Here is a 21220-nt window from a genome sequence, read left to right on the forward strand (position 1 = left end):
ACCTTTCTATGCATATAAAACACTTAAGAAACTTACATATTTGAATAATTTAATCAATGCATTGCTTAGTAATAATTGTAGCTTTCATTGGGGCAGGGTCTTTCACATTCTCCGTTAAAATTGTTCTGATCGTTGACTGACTGTAGCCTAACATTTTTCCAATGACCGTTGGCATTTCACCTCTTTCTGATCGCTTTATTACTTCCACCATATTTTCAATTGTGATCGTGATTATTTTCATGAACATAAAAACTGCGAATTCAGAGCTGCGCTGCGAGGTCCTAACGTCCACCGCACGGAGACATGTTAAATAAACTCCAGGGTTCCACTGGGTCCTAATGTCCACCGCACGGAGACATGTTAAATAAAGGACTTGAGCAGCCACAAATTTTGGTATCCACAGGAGGTCCTGGAAACAATCCCCCGCGGATAAGGAGGGCCGACTGTATGTCATCAGAAGAACATTAAGCTTTTGAGGGAGCAACTTAAAGTGTTCACACTGTCACTTTACTTCTTTCTCTCCATAAATGCTGCTCAATTTGCTGAGTATTTTTAGCACATTTTTGTACTTGTTTTGGATTTCCAAAAGTGTTTTGCTTTCTGTAAAAGTAACGGCATTTTTAGCTTCCTCTTTTTTAGATACACTGAATCCATTTTTTGTACTGATGATACTAAACTGCCTTTTGAGCCTTGGATTTAGAACTCCAGAGCATTAACTTTATTATATTTAGTTAATAAAGGAGTTGTAATATACCTTGTGGCTCTGAAGGCACTTCTGGGGAATTAAATAATAAAAGTAAACTCATATTAAAAAGCGGAAGAAAATGAAAATCTCATTAACCCATAATTTCATGAATATTATGTTTTACATCCAAATACTATTCAGATCAGGGGAGGAAGAACAAACTGCATGAATCAAATCTTTGGTGCAGTGAAAAGTGTTGACCTGGGAGGGATTCGGACTCCATTATCCAGTTGTTGGAGAGTATGCTCGTGCTTTGAATGCTTAAGCTCTTCTTCCCATGATTCAGAATCTTGTTTACCATATGGAAATTTTGCTGTCAGCACTGCATCACATGCTATTGTCACCTGGATGGATAAGGTTAAACAAGAAGATCGTACATTAAAATAGAATACAAAGTTAAAACAATCACTCATGAAAACTTCTCCAAGTTAAATCACCAGCCCTTCCTGAGAAGCTACAGCAGTTATTAGGACACATACACCACAGATTTCTATCCATTTAGATAATACCTAAATAAAAGGAAATTCCCTTTCCACAAAGCATCTCAATATAAAACCATACCTTTAACAATGCTAGCTTGTCACATTCTACACTGCAGCCTTGAGACCATTTGATATTTAATCAGCTAATATGACAGTTTACCCAGTTACCAAATTTAAAGAGAAACCACACTTACAAAATGGTCTCAGATCTGTGTGGTCAAACTACCTAGTTTCCCTTAGAGGAAAAGAAAGAGCAGAAGTATTAGGAATTGGGTTTTCCTACATAACCCCAAAGGTCCAACTTTATTTCACAGGAGCCTTATTACTACTCGTGAACCTGTTGTATTTGAAATTAGTTGGTGTTGGTTTGACTAAATAGTCCATGCAATGAACTGTCTCTACCTTTGATCACTATTCAGAAAAGATGTTCTTGGAGGAGCATGGAATGAACAGTATTGGGTTATCTTTAACATTCTCTTCCTAGAGTTATATGTGCTCAATAGTGATTTTAGGTAAAGTGATTTTAATGTCCCAGTACAAATCACAACCTTCAGCAAAAGCTGAGACAATCACTGAGCATTTCAGAATTATGGACATCATGTTAGCAATGCATGGAATCATTGAGTTATTTTGAAAAATCCCTGAGCATTTTGGTTTTTACCATCCCCAACACTGACTGTCTGGCTGCCCTGCCTTTAACACTACACCTTCCACATGGTGGGTGAAGTTGGTTAACCAAGGCCAGAGATGATCAGGTCAGGAATCTCCAATGGTTCCTAGCAGACTAAAGTAGACAACAGTGGTGTGCAGAACATATCACTACAACCAGTGTACCTTTTGTTGGCAATTACACAAAAAACAAGTCTGCTCTGGCATAACATGAAAAATCTGAGCCCAAACCAGCCAAAGCCAATCTGAACCCATCCCAAAGTACATCCTTCTCTCTTGATTTCAGACTCAGCTGGGGATATTTATAGAAAAGTGGAAAATGACTCAGTACATTGCACACACATTGCTATGGATCAATGAAAGAAGCCACCTGTGGTAATACCAAATAAAGATCTTGGTCAGGGCAGCTTGACCTGATCCCAAAACTCCTACAAGAATTTACACCAAAACGAACTCCATCTTAGAGAATGAGATCCGTCTAGGCTCAAGTCAGTATCCATATCATCTGCTCCACATCCAAATTATGGGAACGCTCTATAGTTGAAGGCCAGCAATCCCTGCTGATCAATGATGGATCAACAGGCACTGAGGATGAAGATCAACAATCCCTGTGGTCAATAACTGAGGTCAGTGGGTCTCTTTGACAAGGATTGAGGTACGAGGGCTGGTGAACCCCACCCCACCAGGTCAGCAAGTCCTGGGCCTAGAGATCAGCAAAGTTCAATGGCAGAAGCTGCAGGTTGAATTCCAGGCATTAGCAGTCGAGAGTTCAATAAAGGCAAGGTGGCTACAATTTTGTCTACAAAATATTTGGTAAGATATTTGACAAAGTTCCACATAGGGTGGTCTAGAAGGTTAAGGCACGTGGAATCTAAGCGATAAAAGGTGGTTTTTTACCCACTTACATTACCTACCAATAACTTTTCGCAGTCTTATTATATTCTCCAACATAATTTTCCACCTATAGCAAATTATTCAACCAAGTTATTTATCTTTGTTAAATGATGCCCCAAGCCTTTTCACAACATCCTGTCCTACCAGGCATCAGATTTGGTCAAATTTTATGTATCTTATTTTCAATGGTTGATCTTTTTTCTGCTTCACAAATTTCTGACTTAAAGTTTTGCTCTGAATTGGTTACTTATTTCCTTCATCATATACGTCTCAAATTGCATTGCATTAATTTCAAACCTTTGAAACCACTTCAAAGTCTGAAATTCCACATATACTTGATTAATTCATATTCAAAACAAGCAGAAGCTTAGGCTACTTTGGGGTCTAAGGTCAGTGCTTTCTTTATGAAGCATTTTTCAACTCTCTCTGGTATAGTAATCACTCCACATGCCCAAATAAAAGCAGATCAAAAGGTAAACATTATTGCAGCTCCTGGCGACAATTACTGACCAGTGCTGGTAACTCTTCTATGTTTGGCAAAGGAATATCAAAGTGGTCAGGAAATATAACAAGTTTAGCTTCATCTTCATATTCATAATCTTCATTGTTGAAGTCTTTGTTCTGCTCCAGGTCTGAGAGAGAATAAGTAGAAACAAAAATAAAAAAAACAATGAACATCTTGCAATATCTGAATATACAGATATGTATATACCTCGATGAAACCAATATGAACGGCATTATAGAAATTGCCATTAAAACAAAGTATTTGCATAAAATGTTACACTAACATAAATCACTTGAAATTTACAGCAAATTATATTAAATTTAATTATGAGTTGTTTACATTACAATTCACAATTTTAAAAGTTACTGCATTTGTAAAAATCACAGAATTAGAATATTACATTATCTATTCCACCAGATTTTATAATTCAAAATACTGTATACTAACCCAGATCGTGTTGCTCTTGTCCTTTCATTCAGTATTCACTCATACCTACCTTGTCCGAGCCAGGAGGCTCACCTCACTGGCCATCTGTACCCCAGAGTCCAACCGCCCACACTGGTTGGTGACTAAGCTTCATTTAGCTCTGAATTCCCCTTTGACAACTAGCAAACATGGCAGTGAAGATCTGCTGGCTTCTCAGTGGTTTTAATAATTTTTAAATATCTCTGTGACGATTAGAAATGGTAAAAATGGAAATAAAGTTTCTTTTAAAAATAAGTATAACAGTAAATCACACAACTTAAAATATGAAATAACTGATTTATTATCTCTTACATCAGTATCCTTTCATATTTGCTCACTTTGTTACCTCACTCGTCTGGACTATAATAATCTACAGCAGTGTGCTGACTACATTACCATTTGTTTCTGTCTGCACTAGCTTTAAAAAAATTAATAATCTGAATTTGTTGAGCTTTAACTAAATCTGAAAGCTTAAGCAGAAAGCATGTCAATTTAATGCTGCCTAGACAAGGGCTCCAAAATTTAATTATTTTGGATATAATGAAAACTGACAAACCTTCTGTTTTTCTAGCATTAACAGAAACGTCATTTTCAAATTCAACCAAGGAATTATCAGGAAATGAAGAGCATTGGCTTAATAATTTTCAGCCTCAGCTGGGTGGGCTGCAGTTGATGGTTCTGTTTTAATCCATTCAGTCTCAAGCAGCGAACTGCCAACAATAGCTTCTTTTCTAATGCCAGCTTTTCTTGCCTGATCAATACTTCCGCAAATCACTTTCCACCGAGTATTACGGTTCCCCCTTGCATCACAAATATGGTACACTTGCTGCTATAAATAACCCTTTAATGCAGGTTAGTAGTAAAAGATGGACACTTGAGTGAGAATAACTTCAATGGCTACAGGGAAATTAGTAGAGGCAGAATGGAAGCCTACATGGACTTGATGGACAAAATAACTTCCTTCTGTGTCTTAATAATTATGTATGAAAAATTCCAAAGATTCACTACCTTTTGGATGAAGAAACTTCTTCTCATCACTGTCCTGAATGGATAACTTTGGCATGGTGAACCTTGATTCTAGACAACCCAACCAGAAGAAACATCAACTCTGCCACTGTCCTGTTAAACTCTGCAAGAATTTTAGACATTTCAATGAGATTCACCTCTTCATTCAAGACAGTATGGCAAAGTTATTTCCCATGGTAGGGGAGTCTAGGACAAGAGGGCACGACTTAAGGATTGAAGGATGTTCATTTAGAACAGAGATGCAGAGAAATTACTTTAGTCAGAGAGTTGTAAATCTGTGGAATTTGTTGCCATGAGCAGCTTTGGAGGCCAAGTCATTGGGTGCATTTAAGACAGAGATAGGTTCCTGATTATCCAGGGCATCAAAGGGTATGGGGAAAAGGCAGGGGAGTGGAGATAACTAGTGGAATTGATCAGCCCATGATTGAATGGCAGAGCAGACTCAATGGGCCGAATGGTCTACCTCTGCTCCTATATCTTATGGTCTTACTGTCTTACGGAGTACAGAAATTCCTGAATGGTCCTGAGCATGGTCACAGGAAAGCAGTGGCCATTATCAATGATCTCCAACACCCAGGTTATGCTCTCTTCTCACTCCTGCCATGAGGAAGAAAGTGCAGGACACTAACAGCACCTGGTTCAGCAACAATTATTACCCTTCAACCATCAGGTTCTTGATCCAGAGGGGATAACTTCACTTGCCCCATTACTGAACAGTTCCCACAACCTACTGACTCACATTCAGGACTCTTCATCTCATGTTCTCAGTATTTATTGCTTATTTACTTACATTCATTATTATTACTTTGTTGTGTATTTGCACAAAGGTTGCTCACCCCTTGGTGCAGTCTGTCATTGATTCTATAATGGCTATTGGATTTATGGAGTATGCCTACAAGAAACTGAATCTCAGGGTTGTATGTAGTGACATCTGTACTTTGATAACAAATTTATTTTGAATTTGAACTTTAACCTTCAAATGAAAACCTATGATTTAAAGATCTCACCTTTGCTTTCATTTTACCTGTAGTCACTTGCAGTCTTGCAATCCTTCAACAGAGTTGCATTTCTGACTTGCTGCTCATCCCTTCAATTCTCAGGTACACTGTCAACTGTTATACTCCAAGCTCAGGAATTAGTGTCCTTTCATCTCTATCATTTTTCCCTTCACTATTTGTGGCTCTCCTTCAATCTTATTTCATTGACCAAGTTTTTGGTTATTGCATTGTCACCATTTCATGCAGCTTGATATCAGCACTCCTCTGAAATATACCAGAACATTCTAAAGCAGGCACTGTAACTGTTAAGAATAAGCAGTTCTTCACAATTGCTTCCTTGGCTTTGGATCAGTCAATGAGGCAGACTTGTTCTGAACAGCCTACAGTGGAAAACTATCCACGGTTCATTGGTGAATTTATGGTAAGTTGATGTGGTGTACAGAGTCCCACATCAACTACCGCCTGAACTGTTTTCATGATCGGCCCTATTCATGTGCCAGTGTTAAATACTCTCCATCAGGCATTTCATTCACAATGCAGGGCATCCAAGGGGTTAGACACTGCTCAATCACAGCCTGTTATCCTGCATCTCCTCATTCGGGTGAAACGGGTAGCAACTGTGATTCACAGAAAACTATGTACTGAAGGAGCAGAGACATCTGAGTGAGAGGATCTGGGGCTGCAAATGAAAGTTGATGTCTGCCTCTGACTCCCTGCCATTGCGGATTAGCAACAATGGAACAAAATGGTAGAGCATGTCAATATATTGGTATTATTCTATACAGATGAGGTACAGGAACTTAGTTAAATTATTTCATCAGCAATGATGAGGGACAACTATAGTTCTCATTTTTCTTACTCCACAGCCCCTGTAGGATGCTAATTTAGCAGACCCCCATTCCCATCATCTATATTTCCCCCTACATTTAGTGTGTCATGTCCAATCAGTGTGAGCACCTTCTGCCTGTCGTTACCACTGCTTCACCTTTGGCCACACTTGCTGCTGAAACTTCTCGTCACCTCAAAGATCTCCTGTTTCTCCAATTTCACGAATTCCAACCATGCCAGAAAGCAGCTTGGAAATTGGTCCTAGGCCACCAACTATTCTGGTCGTAATTATTCCTGCAGTCAATTAGTAACAGATCTAAATTTATATTAGATGTGGCCCCTTTATTTGTGCCAGCATCAGATTTGTTTACAGCACAATGCTTATTCAACTAAACAGCTGCTGGTTTTTATCAGGACCAGATAACACGCTAATTCTGTCATATGATGACGTACATACGTTTCAGCAGAAGGTCAACAAACTAAATTAGCCTCCTGACTGCATATGAGAAACATAAATTGTCCCTTCCTCATTTCAGAAGGAAGTCCTTTCCTTCCAGGTTCCTAAGTTTGAATGGCTGACAGTTACTAAGAGTTATGCCACCTTTATACAAAAGATATGTCCATAAAAGGAAACATTATGCATTCTGGTATTAATCAGGAATTAGTGGCTCAAGTGTGCGAAAGCTCTGAGAGCATTAGATGACAATGGCCTGAGACAACATTTTTTAAAATATGTATTAAATAACATGACAAAAACTTATTTCTAAGAGAAAAATTCTCATAAATACACGTGCGATAGGAGTAGCTATTCCGACCACCAAGCCTACTCCATTATCCACTCATCTGCGAGTTAACATTTGACTTGCATTGCCATTTGCAGAAAGCAATGTCAAATTTCTAACATCTGCCACATTGAAAAGTGCTTCCCTTAGGCCTCAAATCTATAATCAGCAGAAATCATTTTCCCTCTGTCCACTCAACAATTTTCCCTCAATATCTTGAAAGCTTTATATCAAATTATTCTCAACCTACTAGACTCCAAGGAGCAAATCTCTCCACAAAATCTAAACCATGGAAAACAGGTATTGTTTTGGCAATTCTACGGTAGGTAGAATCCTACTAAGGATCCTCTAAGGCTATGTACATAGATTATTAAAGTATTAATAATCTATTACAAGCACAAATTCTGTACTTGCCCATGACATTTTAATAATCTACATTTTGAAATAAATATACATATTAAAATTATTACGAACTCCATGAAGCATGTGGAGATCTTCCAACCACCAGGCATTCTTTCTTTCTTTCTTTCTTTTTTTTTCTATGGGGCAGTTAGGGGGGAGGGGTTAAGGGGAGGGGGTATGGGTTATATACATTGTTTTTTCATACTTTGTAATCATTTAAAAATGCAATAAAAAATTATTAAAAAAAAAAATAATCTACATTCATGGACACCACCAGCTGCTCTTATTCCCCTCACCCCAAAAATGCCTTTGATTTCCACTGCTTTTAACATTTCACTATTTATATCTCCATCCTTTTAAGGTCAAAAGTGAATGAATTCACTTCCAAGTACACCCACCTTCTTGTACTATACTGCTGCTACAAAACAACAATTTTGCCCATTTGTTCAACCCGTTAAGATCATCTGACTTCAGAATTTCTACCGAACATCTTACAAGAGCTGTCTCTGAGCCATAAACAAACTTTGATATGTTTGTCACCACAGACTCAGTCATACAGCACAGAAACAGAGTCTGCACCACCCATTAAACACCTGTTTATGCTAATCCTACATTAAGCCCATTTTTTATTCTTCCCATTTTCTCATCAACTTACCCCAGATCCTACCAATCACCTACACATTCGGTGTCATTTACCAAACAACCAACAAACCTTTGAGATGGGAATAAGCTGCAGTATCTGGGAAAAAGCCGAAGAAACACATGAAGAGCATGCAAATTCCACACAGACAAGGCCAGAGATCAGTAATGAAGATGGAGTTCTGTTGTCATGAGGCAACATCTCTGCTAATTTTGCTATGGCACCATCTGGTCTATCCCTCCCTTCACCTAAGTCAAACTAAAAAGCCAACACATGTCTTAGCATGACACCATTATGCACATTTGATTATCTATTTGTTATTGCAAACCACTGTCCCATAGCTCAACTATTTCTTCCAGGCAACACACACAAAATACTGGAGGAACTCAGCAGGCCAGGCAGCATCTAGGAAAAGAGTACATTTGATTTTTCAGGCTGAAACCCTTGGGCAGGACTGGAGAAAAAAAAAGCTGGAGATTTAAAAGGTGGGGGATGGAGAGAGAGAGAGAGAAACACCAGCTGATAGGTGAAACCTGAAAGGGACAAGGATGAAATAAAAAGCTGAGAGGTAAATTGGTAAAAGAGACAGAAGGCCAGGGAACAGGGGAAAACAGGGGAGGAGCACCAGAGGGATACAATGGGATACAATGGGCAAGGGGATATGGTGAGAGAGGGAACAGGGGATGGGAAACGAGGAAGGAGAGACGGCGGTGGGGGCATGACTGGAAGTTCGAGAAATCAATGCTCATGCCATCAGGGTGGAAGCTACCCAAACGGAATATAAGGTGTTGATGGCCAAGTGTGGCCTCATCACAACAGAGGAGGAGACTATGGATAGACATATTGGAATGGGAATAGGAAATTAAAACAGGTGGCCACTGGGAGATCTTGCTTTTTAAGTTGGACGAAGTGCAGATGCTCGGTGCAGCAGTCTTTGTTGGGTCTCACTGATGAGGCCACACCAGGAGCACCAGACAGAGTATAAGACCCCAACAGACTCACAGGTGAAGGTCGCTTCACCTGGAAGGACTGACTAGGACCCTGAGTGGTAAGGTGTTGGAGGAACAACACCCAATATTCCGTTTGGGTAACCCCCAACCCGATAGCATGAACATTGATCTCTCGAACTTCCAGTAATGCCCACACGCCCTCTCTCCTTCACCATTTCCCAAGCCCTTTTCCCTCCCTCACCTTATCTCCTTGCCCACCCATCGCCTCACACTGGTGCTCCTTCCCCCCTTTTCTTTCTTCCGTGGCCTTCTGTCTCTTTTACCAACTTACTTCCCAGCTCTTTAATTTATTCTCTCCCCCTACAGGTTTCACCTATCCCCTTGCATTTCTCTCTCCCCATCCCCCACCTTTTAAATCTACTCCTAGGCATTTTTCCCCTCTCGTCCTGCCAAAGGGTTTTGGCCCAAAATGCCGACCGTACTCTTTTCCTAGATGCTGCCCGGCCTGCTGAGTTCCTCCAGCGTTGTGTGTATGTGTTGCTCAGATTTCCGGCATCTGCAGATTTTCTCGTTTGTAATTTCTTCCAGGGTTAATTAGCTTCAAACCCATGAACTTCCATGAGCAGACTCAGACGATGAACCTTTCGGCTGGTCATTCCCACTTCAGTTGATGTCGTCACCTCCTTGAAATGTTAAATTAGGTTTTCCCAAGTATGTCCATCCCTTACAAACCTATGCCAGATTTACCTTAACTGAAAATGAGGCATTCAGTCATAGTTTATTTACCTTAATGGCATAAACCCCATCAGCTCCTCACATACATTTTTGGAGATGATGCTTGATGTTTAAGAGGAGAGGCTGTTCTTCCAGAAATATGGCTCCAGGACAACATCCCATGCACCATCAATCTTCAGGCCATGCTACTCCGGGACTTGTGCTAATACTATTTTGTGGCTGTATGTGCTATCGTAACTATGTGGCTGTGTGCGACCGTATGGACCGTATTTTGCAACTTGGTCCTGGGAAAATGATGTTTCGTTTAGCTGTATACATGCTTATGGTTGAATGACAATTAAACTTGAACTTGAGAAGCCAGGAATTGCAAGATGAATTTGCAGACTACTGTATTTTATGACTGACATGCTCAAAGTGCACGCAATCATCTAAGTTTTCAGGTTTTCTATACAAGAGACAAAGGTTTGTAGTAACATGCTTTGATTCATAACACAATTGCAAAAGTCTGGTTGGAACACTTCTTCCCCTTTTCTTCTAATAAAACCCAACTAACTCTTTGTTCCCATCCTGTGAGGTCTGTCTTGGAAGCCGGCATTAGAACATTTTTCAAGAGGGTTAACCCTCGCAAGGCATCAGGTGCTGAAGGTATGCCTGGCAGGGTACTGAAACCTGTGCTAGAGCATACAGGAGCATCTCCAACCTCTCTCTGCTGCACTCAGGAGCCTGAAGTGCCATACCGTGCCCAACACATTGATGCAGTCATGAGCAAAGCATGCTAGTGGCCTTACTTCATCACGAGTTTGAGGAGATTTGATATGTCACTAAAACGCTCAGTAAATTTTAATAGATGAACCATAGAGAGCATTCTGACCAGTTCCATCACTGCCTGGCATGGAGGCTCCATAATACAGGATCAAAAGAGGCTAAAGACTCAGACAGCTCCATCTCAGGCACCATTAAAGAGGTGCCTTAAGAAGAGCATCCATCACCATTTGGGACACGTCCTCTTCTCGTTAGTACCATCAGGGAGCTGGCATTGGAACTTGAAAACCAACACTCGTTTTTTAGGAACAGCTTCTTCCCCTCCGTCATTTGATTTTTGAATGGTTCACGAACACTGCCTCGCTATTGTTCTTTTGCATGTTTAAAACTCAGAACTGTTATTATACCTTGCACTGTACAGCTGTCGCAAAACAACAAACTTCAGCACGTGTCAGCAATACTAAAACTGATTCTAAGACCAAGTGACTGTTTTTTCTCCCCCACAGTCACGCCCAACATTTGACTTCTGCAAAAATGCTTGGCATTGAAAAGAATATTCAACTTGTTGACACTGTCCAGCAGGCTTGGGACTATGAATCTGCTAAATAAGAATCCTGTGGCGACCCATTTCCTGGCACACCCGAACCGGCTCACAATTAGATAGCCTACGGGGGTTTGCGAGCACAAGGCTTTGGAGCCTCTGCGCCACGGGGGGCAGGTTGAGGGAGGCTTAAAAGTGAGGCTGAGGATTTCGAATAAAGTTTTTTCCTTCGACTGCAGTTACCGACTCCGTGTCGTAATTTTAGCGCTGAGTGTAGCACACCGCTACAATTGGTGACCCCGACGGTCCAAACGATTTTTGGACCAGAAATGACCGACGCCGCCTCTGTTCATGCGGTTTCGTTGAAACTGCCGGGTTTCTGGACACAGCGCCCGAACCTATGGTTCCAGCAAGCCGAAGCCCAATTCCACGTTCACCGGATCACCTCAGAAGACACCCGCTACTACTACGTGGTGAGCTCCCTCGACCAGGACACAGCGGCCCAGGTCACGGAGTTCGTGCAGTCGCCCCCGGCAGACGGCAAGTACAGTGCTTTCGACCGGGAACTGTTGGCGCTCTACCTGGCAATCCGGCATTTCAGGTACTTCCTAGAAGGTCGGCCCTTCACCGCGTTCACGGACCACAAACCGCTTACCTTTGCGTTTACGAAAGCGTCCGACCCCTGGTCGTCCCGCCAGCAACGCCACCTGTCCTACATCTCTGAATACACGACGGATGTCCAGCACGTCTCGGGTAAGGACAATGTCGTGGAGGATGCGCTCTCTCGCCCTACCGTTCATGCCCTTTCCCAAGGGGTAGACTTTGAGGCACTGGCAGAGGCGCAGCAGGCGGATGAGGAGATTCCGAGTTACAGAACAGCAGTCTCCGGTTTGCAGCTCCAGGACCTCCCCGTAGGCCCGGGTGACAGGACCCTACTCTGTGACGTCACCACCGGCCAGCCCCGTCCCGTCGTCCCAACAGCCTGGCGGCGCCGTGTTTTCGACTCCATTCATAACTTGGCACATCCCTCCATCCGGACAACTGTCTGGATGGTTTCCAGCAGGTTCGTTTGGCACGGACTCCGCAAAAAGGTCAGTGAATGGGCCAAAACGTGCATGCACTGCCAGACGGCCAAGGTGCAGCGGCACACCAAAGCCCCACTACAGCAGTTCCATCCCGCCCACCGGCGTTTCGACCACATTCATGTGGATATCGTGGGCCCTCTGCCAGTGTCGCGAGGAGCGCGGCACCTCCTAACTATCGTGGACCGGTTCACAAGATGGCCAGAGGCGGTCCCGCTCACCGACACCACCTCCAAATCTTGCGCCCGAGCCCTGATCGCCACCTGGATATCTCGCTTTGGTGTACCGGCCCACATTACCTCCGACAGAGGCGCCCAGTTCACCTCCAGCCAGTGGTCAGCTATGGCCAGCCTTTTGGGGACTCAGCTGCACCACACCACTGCCTACCACCCACAGTCGAACGGGCTAGTGGAGCGTTTCAACCGTCACCTGAAGTCGGCCCTCATGGCCCACCTGCGAGGAGCCAACTGGGCGGACGAGCTTCCCTGGGTCCTACTCGGCATCCGCACAGCGCCCAAGGACGACCTGCACGCCTCGTCGGCTGAGTTGGTATACAGCGCGCCCCTGGTCGTCCCTGGGGAGTTCCTACCAGCCCCACGGGGGCAAGAGGAAGATCCCGCAGCAGTCCTGGGCAGACTACGCGAGAAGCTCGGTAACCTGGCCCCCATACCCACTTCACAGCACGGGCGGCACCCGACCTGCGTACCCAAAGACCTACAGACCTGTAAGTTTGTGTTTGTACGAAGGGGCGGGCATCGGCCACCCCTGCAGCGGCCATACGAGGGGCCGTTTATGGTGCTCCGGAACAACGGGTCCACGTTCGTGCTGGACGTTGGGGGGAAAGAGGAGGTTTTCACGGTGGACCGCCTCAAACCAGCCCATGTGGACCTGGCGCAACCGGCCGAGTTTCCGGCACCTCGGCGCAGAGGCCGACCTCCCAAGCAGGTTCTGGCCCAGACTGTGGACATTGGGGGGTGTATCGCCGGTTCTTGGGGGGGGGTTATGTGGCGACCCATTTCCTGGGACACCCGAACCGGCTCACAATTAGATAGCCTACGGGGGTTTGCGAGCACAAGGCTTTGGAGCCTCTGCGCCACAGGGGGCAGGTTGAGGGAGGCTTAAGAGTGAGGCTGAGGATTTCGAATAAAGTTTTTTCCTTCGACTGCAGTTACCGACTCCGTGTCGTAATTTTAGCGCTGCGTGTAGCACACCGCTACAATCCAACACTTTCTGCAAGGATCAGGAACTGACAGGATGATTTGCTGATCACCCAAAATCTTCTAATGAACAGGTCGTGAATCAAAATAATGTGCATTTAGATCCAAGGATAGACTTGGAAATAATCTAAAAGATAGAAACTTGTACATAGATAAAATAATAATTCAAAATTAAAACACTGCAAAACCTGCTGCATTAAATTGCTCTAAAGAAATGTGAACCAATCACTGGAGTTAACATTTGCACCTTACCAAGAAAAATCCGAGATCTCTTTGGAAGCCCTCCACCAGAAGCTCCTGTCGCTTTCTGTAGTAATTCAAGAGAAAATCTAATTAGGTGCATGTCAACTTCACAATTACAATTTATTCTTCATCTTTATCAGTACTTAATAATTCAAAAGACTGACAATTAAAACTGAATGGTACTAGTATTAATAGTCAATAAAATTCTAATATACAGGTATTTTTCAGCATTTCGGCAACACAAAATTCCAAGGAATACTGTAGACAAATGTCTGACACAATTCTGGAGTTAATTGACAAGGCAGTAATCCCCTACAAGAATTCACTAATCCCCTACAAGAATTCCTATCAAGCTAAGATAGGAATCCATTATTACTAAGGTCACCTAATTCATTTCTGTAACACAGCCTGATTTATTGAACCCACATTTCCCTACCCCACCCCTTTGTGCTTTCATTTTTTTCAAGATTTGACCCTCATCCTATTCCCAACAGTTTAGTCATCCTAAACTCTGTTGCAAACATCTTAAGCCAGACGGACCATTCACAAATATTCATACCCTCTCTGAAGCAGTTTTAAGGGTTTGAAACTGGCTGATGAAGATAATGTGGGAATTGCAGATTCTTCCACAGATAATTGTGAGGTACCACTTTCACAGACACTTTGTGTGGTCTAACAGCAGGCATAAAGCCCGTGCTGGGTGAGGTTTACTGGTGCATAGTTAAGCAATGCTGAAATTTGAACTTTCTTACCACCCCTATATTTTCAGATCACTCTCACAAGCCTAGAGTGTGGCCTCATCCATTCCTATCACTGCATTCTCCTCCAACCTATAATATTCAGATATTATCAGATCTTACCTCTTTCCCATCCTCAAAGTACAACTGTCCCACCACTGCTGGCTATGTCCTGAGCTGCTAAAACCATTGGCTATAGTATTCCATGCCCAAACCTCTTTGTAAGTTATTGCTCACCTTCTTCTTACCGATATTGTGCACAAGACCAGCAAAGCATCATCAGAACTCCAATCCAGCTAAAAAGTTATACTCATTGTTTATGTACCTACTGTAAAGGGGGCTTCTTCTTTTTTCTTTGTTGGGAAAGGGTTTCTTTGTTTTGTTAAAAGCAGGAATGTTTCTTTGTTGCGAGAGAGTGCTGGGAGAATTGTATTCCTTTGTAAACCAAATGGGGATTAATGTTCTTTCTTCTGAGTCTGTAAGCTTTTGTTGACGGGCTTTTCGGGAGATCGGCGCAAGGGGGTTGAGAGAGAGGATGCAATGCTGTAAGCTGGGCGAGGGTCCGAGGCTGGGAGGTACTCCGAGGAGGGGGGATGAAGCTAGATGTGCTTGGTTGACCACTCAGAGGGTCCTGAGCTGCGAGTCGAGGAGTTCGGAGGGGATCGAATGGTGGCCAGAAGACTTCAGTAATTGAGCTCCAACGGTTGTGCACGAAGTGGTTTGGACTTTGATAAGTTTGGCGCCTTTTCTTTATTTTTTCTCTTCATATATACTGTATCATTATTAACCACTTAGTTAAAGTAACCTTTATAAATTGTACTCATTTAATCGCATATGGTGTACTGTCTGTTTTTGGGCGAGGCGGGGACATCACACAGCATCCACACCAGCTGATTACCCAGTTTGGCGGGGCCGAAGGCTGCTCCCCCTAGACGAAACGAGCTGAGCGAACCTGAGGTGACCCAGGGGGTTACATTGTGGGGGCTCGTCCGGGATTGATTTCTGTGGAAGCTGTATGATCACCCTCTTTAAATTGTGTCTGCGGCGAAGAGCTGGTGTGCCTTTGTGGGTGTGCGATTGCTGGTTATCACTGCGTGTGTGTTGGGTGGGGTGGCTGCTGTTGGTAGCCTGGAGATCGTTGTTCGAGTTCCAACTCGTGCTGACGAAATGGTGGTGGGACCATGGGTTGTCCGTACTGTTTGGAGAGTGAGGAGTGACAGGTTGGGATGTTTCAGCAGTGGTGAGCTCCGCCCAGTTGTTGGAATAATGTCCAGCCCTTAAGGGGCGGAGGCGTGGGCAGAGCGGAACCCTCAGTTGTTGGCTGAGTGGCAGTGCTTGGCTGAGGAAAAGCGACAGGGACGGGTTGAAAGTTTGAGTAGGCGGGCTGATGACTTTGTTAGAACTGTCGGGAGCAATTACCTCGAAGTGACCGCTGCCAGGTCTGGGAAAGTGTGGGAAAATGCATGTGGTTTGACTGGAAGTCAAATGCCGCAGCTGGGGGGCTTATCATATCCGTGGCAGGAGATTGGTGGGAAGTTTTTAGGGCAGATAAATTGCTTGTGGTGCCAAGGGGATCTGTCAAGGGGATCAGTTGTTCCGTTGATTCGAGAGGTGTCGGGAAACTTAGAGGAGGCCCAGTGGGGGAACGGCTTGGGGTCTCTGGGGGAGCACGTTCCCAGCAATATACCAACGAACTCCCGAAAGGTGCAGACCCTATTCCTGAAGGCTTAGAGGGACCAAGCGCACAGGTGTTGTTACGGATTGATGGAAGTCAAGTTAAAGCCATCCTCGGCACCGGGGCGCCGGTTAAGTTGCTGAACAGTTTGTTTTATAACCGTTATTGGAAGCATTTACCCTTGACCACATTGAGGACACTGGAGATTCGGGGTACCAGTGCCGGTGATTATCCAGATGACGGTTGTTGGTCAGTGAAAATGGAGTTCTTCGAGGCAAATGTGGAGGAGACTGAGGTTCGTGAATCGTTAATGCTGATGTGTCCGGACACTGTTGAGACGGGCAGCATTTCTGTTCTAGAGAGAACCAATATCCTGCTGGTGCGCTTGGGGGCCTGCCCGGAGGAGGCGGGTGAGCGCAGTTTGGAGGCATTGTCAAGGCACCCAGAGTTTCGAGCTGCTTGTGCGGACGTGTGTAGCAGCATTGGGCCGATACCGAATTCAAACAAGAGCCAGTGGTGGTACGGCCTGGGGGAAGTATCTGAGGGTGAGACCCTCTTCGTGGACGCTGCGAAATACCACGAGGGAGGGGAGTTGACTGTTGAAGACACCTCGGAGAGAGAGAGGTTGCGGCGACTGGCCCCTACAGCCGTGGAAGACATAGGCAGCGTGTGTGTGGATTATAGTGCGCTGAAGAGGCGCACTGTCAGTGACCAGAATATGGCCCTGAGGGCCGAAAGGGCGATGGCCTACCTGAGTGGTGCGATGTGGTTTAAGGTGCTGGATCTGAGGAGTGGATGTTGCTAGATCCCGATGAGTGGGGCCAACAAGGAGAAGACGGCCATTATAAATACCCTAGGAGTCTTCGGGTCCGAAAAGATGCCACAGGGCATATCTGGAGCCCTTGCAACCTTCCTGCGGGGCAGGTGGAAGACCATAGGGGATGTAGAGGCATTTGGAGTTTTGGTGTATGTGGATGATCTCTTGGTATTTGGATTTGCCTCAGGAGAATACGAAGTGAGGTCGTTGCAGGAGCAGTTGAGAACTACAGAGTTAAAGTGTTTTCTGGACACATGCCAGGGCTGGCGAAGGTCGCAGCTCGTGAGTGATGGTCTCTACAGAATCAAGTTGGAAATGAAGACAGAGAGACTGGAGAAAGTGATCTGGTACCATTCAGAAGACTTACAAGTTGGAGAGAATGAAGAAAGTTGTCTGACTTAGGACAATGCAGACTGAGAACCTTGACAGGGGAGTTTGCGGAGGTGAAGAAATTACAGACAAAACTCAGAAGAGGGAAGCGGAAGCCTGAAGGGAACCTGAAGATGACCATCGACAGTTCAAATTAAGTGCAAAACCTGAAAGTTGATCTGGAAGAAGTCGTGAGGAAGAAAAAGCTGGAGAGAAGTGCAGTGAATACTGAACAGGAGGCTGAAGAGACTGCAGGAGCAGTGCAGGCCACGTGTTTCCATTTGGAGAAGATCAAATAGCAGCTACCGATCACAGAAATGAGGAAGAATACAGATTCAATGGATGATGTGCTGGATGTGTGGTACATGCTGCCTTTTGCTGACTTTCCCTCGATTGAGGAAGAGACCTTTGGCCCTTCTCCCATTGAGTCAGGTGTAACGGGGAGGGTTAGCTGTGTACAGCATGAGTGAGAGGTTGAGAGAGGAGTTGGTAGTGGGCCCAAGGTATCCCCAGTTGTGTCCGAGCCTGAAAGGTTTAGGTGAGGGGGTACGGAGGTCTCAGAAGGGTTAGGGAACTCCCAGATAGTTGGCCTAAGAGGCGCCTGAGGAACAGGGCGTGAGGTTTACTGTGTGGGGAGGAGATGTCACTGTTTGTGCTTGGGTTACGGTGTGTTGGCAGGAAAGGTGGCGAGTTATTTAATAGTCATGAGGACATGACTTTTATTTGGTGGGGGGGTGAGTGTAAAGGGGGTTTCTTCTTTTTTCTTTGTTACTGTTGGGAAAGGGTTTGTTTTGTTAAAAGCAGGAATGTTTCTTTGTTGCGAGAGAGTGCTAGGAGAATTGTATTCCTTTGTAAACCAAATGGGGATTAATGTTCTTTCTTCTGAGTCTGTAAGCTTTTGTTGATGGGCTTTTGGGGAGATCGATGCCAGGGGGTCGAGAGAGAGGATGCAATGCTGTAAGCTGGGCGAGGAACGGACCCCAAGCAGGGGTCCGAGGCCCGGAGGTACTCCGAGGAGGGGGGATGAAGCTAGTAGTACTTGGTTGACCACTTCGGAGGGTCCTGAGCTGTGAGTTGAGGAGTTCGGAGGGGATCGAATGGTGGCCAGAAGATTTCAGTAATTGAGCTCCAACAGTTGTGCACGAAGTGGTTTGGACTTTGATAAGTTTGGCGCCTTTTCTTTATCTTTTCTCTTCATATATACCGTATCGTTATTAATCTTTATAACCTTTATAAATTGTACTCATTTAATCGCTTATGGTGTACTGTCTGTTTTTGGGCGAGGCAGGGACATCACACAGCATCCACACCAGCTGATTACCCAGTTTGGCGGGGCCGAAGGCTGCTCCCCCTAGACGAGAACGAGCTGAGCTACCCAGGGGGTTACATCATCAGAACTCCAATCCAGCTAAAAAGTTATACTCATTGTTTATGTACCTACTTTTAAACCCCAAGGTTTACTTTTTCTCTTTCAAACAGTTGGATCAACTTACCAGCCATTTTAAAGATATTTCTGAACCCTAAACTTTACCCTGAAATCTTTGAATTTTCTGCACTCCCTTTCATCTCTACTAAAATACATCTCCCACTCCTCCAGATTTAGGATTATCTATCCAATCTATCAGTCTATCTTAAATAATCACATGCATGTCGAGCACCCATATAATTTGATCTATTCAACTACCTTCTGCTTTATTTTAGTCAGACCTTCTGTCAACTCTCTCCATTATAAATTTTCCAACTTGATAAGCCTTCCCAAAAATTTGCTTCAAAATGCCGTATCAATTAAGCCGGCCAGCTAACAAAACTGTCAATAATCTTTAACCATTTCTGTATATTTCTAATATTCAGAAACATTTGAAAATTATAAATTAAACCAGTACGATGTAAAAACCGAAACAACTTTCAAAAAATTCAGAAATATCAACACTGAATTAGTTTCTTGCAGCCATTTCCCCCAAATAGAGAAGTTATACCCCCACCAGGTCCGACTTGGCAGTGGTCATTCGAGCAGACTCCTCAATGCCTGCATTTATGGCCTCTCCTGAACTTCACACGGAGTACAATCTTTGAGCATACTCAACAAAACTACTGTGAACTATCAGCAACTCCAGGACTTGTTCTTTCACATGGTACTCACAGAGGTACAGATCGTCATACAAAATATCTGAAGCGACCAGAAATCGGAGATGTCAATTCAGTTATTTTGTTGCAAATTGTGAGATGTTGTTATCCTGCAAATTACCAGCCACTTCACCTGAGAATACCTTTGATATTAACATCCCATTCATGATAGCGTGACAGTATTTTGGTCATTAAATGGAAGGTATAACCCACAAAATTGAGCTTACTTTGCAAAGCCAAATCCCTTGCTGATGCCACACCGATGTTTCTAGCAGTACCTTTGTAGTCCAATTGGTAATTCACATCCATAAATGATGAGTTACCAACTCAGTGATTCTTTAAACTGCACTCTCCAAAATTATAGCTGCAAACAGAATTGTACATTTTAACTCAGGGTACTGAATGTAATAACGATGCAAGGAAAAGAATCTTGCTTTTTGATCTGACAGAAATCCAAACAGAAAATACTGCCTCCTTCAGTTCTCCATATATGTGTATTTATTGTCATAACAGATCCTAATATGGGCTCTCTTCGTTTCTCAATTTACAAAGGGGTCATTTTCAATATCATCAGTTACTATTTCTTCCCTCATCAGAAATCTCCTGAACTAGATTATAGATGCCATTAGCATTACCTTCAGATCAGGGCCAAACAATCCTTACTCATAACCTATGTACATAACATTACCATATCACACGACAAGAGTACATTGAATTTTCTCTCTCTCTCTCTCTCTCTCTCCCTCCCTCTCTCTCTCTCTCTCCCTCCCTCTCTCTCTCTCCCTCCCTCTCTCTCCCTCTCTCTCTCTCTCTCTCTCTCTTTCTCTCCCCTCTCCTCCCCCCCCGCCCCCCCCCAATACTTAATACTTAACTGAGAATTTCAGTTTCTCAAGAACAAGCTTCACTTCACATTGAACCAACCAGTAATTTGAAATAGTCCTGAAGATACCCTCATGTGACGACACCTTGCCTTGGAAAGGAAGATTGATACTGGAACTAATGCTGGAACGTGTGGTCAGGGGGTATGTGGGCAAAAGAAGGATCAGTCTTAAATCAGTGATTCTGCTGCAAAATAACAACACTGACCTCTATCTGAATTCATCCTCAGGGTGGAAAAACTGAAGGTCAGCACAAACTCAGTGATATTACATATTGGGAAAAAGAAACAAGCTAACTGACCACTTATAATCACAAACAAGAGAAAATCTGTAGATGCTGGAAATACACACAAAATGCTGGAGGAACTCAGCAGGTCAGGCAGCATCTATGGAAAAGAGTGAACAGTCAGTGTTTCAAAACATCCTGATGAAGGGTTTCAGCACAAAACATTGACTGGTCCATAGATGTTGCCTAGCCTGCTGAGTTCCTCCAGCATGTTGAGACCATTTATGATGGTCATTGAGAATACCGTGAAACCTTATAACATCCTAAACAATTCATGCAACTTTCAAGAAGTCTGTATTGTAGAAATCTGTATTGTGCATAGTCAGAGGCTTTTTCCTAGGGCTGAAATGGCTAACACGAGGGGGAAA

General features: G+C 43.8%; 1 protein-coding gene across 3 annotated transcripts in view; it reads right to left on the reverse strand.

Annotated features, from left to right (window-relative positions):
• usp13 (ubiquitin specific peptidase 13) overlaps window positions 1-21220 on the reverse strand; it is a 99259-nt gene that overhangs the window by 63615 nt on the left and 14424 nt on the right. For 2 of the 3 annotated variants that reach the window (XM_059945850.1, XM_059945842.1), the window contains exons 3-5: window positions 13976-14030; window positions 3301-3422; window positions 947-1089 (exon numbers count right to left, since the gene is read on the reverse strand). In XM_059945850.1, coding sequence (XP_059801833.1) covers window positions 947-1089; window positions 3301-3422; window positions 13976-14030 — 320 coding nt within the window. Of the gene's footprint in view, window positions 1-946; window positions 1090-3300; window positions 3964-5810; window positions 7892-13975; window positions 14031-21220 lie in introns of those variants that run through there. The other variant, XM_059945859.1, reaches the window with a different exon arrangement.

The sequence above is a fragment of the Hypanus sabinus genome, chromosome 2 (genome assembly GCF_030144855.1).
Source record: "Hypanus sabinus isolate sHypSab1 chromosome 2, sHypSab1.hap1, whole genome shotgun sequence".
NCBI classification, from domain to species: Eukaryota; Metazoa; Chordata; class Chondrichthyes; order Myliobatiformes; family Dasyatidae; genus Hypanus; species Hypanus sabinus.